We start from the raw sequence: 920 nt of genomic DNA, 5'->3' as shown, positions 1-920 counted from the left end.
TATATATATATATATATATATATATATATATATATATATATATATATATAAATTTTATTACTTTGTTTGAAGGATTAGATACTAACTAATGCTGTTTAGGAGTATTAGGGATAACGACACGTTTTAATAAAAGCTATAGTATATCAGTGCACTTTTTTGTGTTTCACAGCGCTAAAAAAGAGCCATCTAGTGGTAGAAGTTCCAAATTGCGAGATGAAGGTTGCTGAACCCATAACAACTACACAAATTACCATTATGTAAGTCAAGATCATCAACCCAAATTATTCCAGATTAATTTTAACTTTTAACAAACGCAATGACAATATAAGTTCCACTTTAAAATTTTAAATATTTTGTTCCATGATATGCTATTAATGTCGTTGATGATACGGTTCATTTTTAGATTATATATTGTGATTTGGAATAGATTAAGTGATGTTCTTAATTAAGGAGATATTTTACTGTAAAATTATATATTTTGTTTTAAAACAAAATAACGAAGTAGTGGTAGATAAGCTTCGTTTTAAAGTTGTAAAACTGGAAATTTAATTACATTGTTCGAGTAAGTTTTACTTTGAAATTACATTGATATTACATTATACTAAATTAATGATATTCTGATCACCAATATTTGTTTTAAATTTTCACAGTGTTTTGTAATAAATCAATAGTATTGTATGCAGTTGAACTTGTAATAATTTGTATATCTTTTGATGCTATTTTCTAAATAGCTGGAGTTTAGGTATTTTTATTTTTGTCCAATTTCATATTTGAGTTAGCTTTTATTATGTGATAGGTAAGACACGTTTCAGGCACTTTGTCATTACAGCTGCACAACTCACTACACAAAAATTTCTACATTGAGGAAAGAGATAAGCACTGTGAAAAACAAAACAAAATATTGAATTAAGTATTAGGTC

The 920-nt window shown here is 26.0% G+C and overlaps 1 protein-coding gene across 1 annotated transcript in view; it reads left to right on the top strand.

Moving 5' to 3' along the window:
- LOC106459908 (nose resistant to fluoxetine protein 6-like) overlaps positions 1–920 on the top strand; it is a 37377-nt gene that overhangs the window by 6178 nt on the left and 30279 nt on the right. Inside the window, exon 4 of the mRNA XM_022386478.1 lies at positions 170–257. Coding sequence (XP_022242186.1) covers positions 170–257 — 88 coding nt within the window. The remainder of the gene's footprint in view (positions 1–169; positions 258–920) is intronic.

The sequence above is a fragment of the Limulus polyphemus genome, unplaced genomic scaffold (genome assembly GCF_000517525.1).
Source record: "Limulus polyphemus unplaced genomic scaffold, Limulus_polyphemus-2.1.2 Scaffold679, whole genome shotgun sequence".
Lineage (NCBI taxonomy): Eukaryota > Metazoa > Arthropoda > Merostomata > Xiphosura > Limulidae > Limulus > Limulus polyphemus.
Note: the sequence above shows the minus strand (reverse complement) of the source record. Positions and strands in the feature narration are given on the sequence as shown.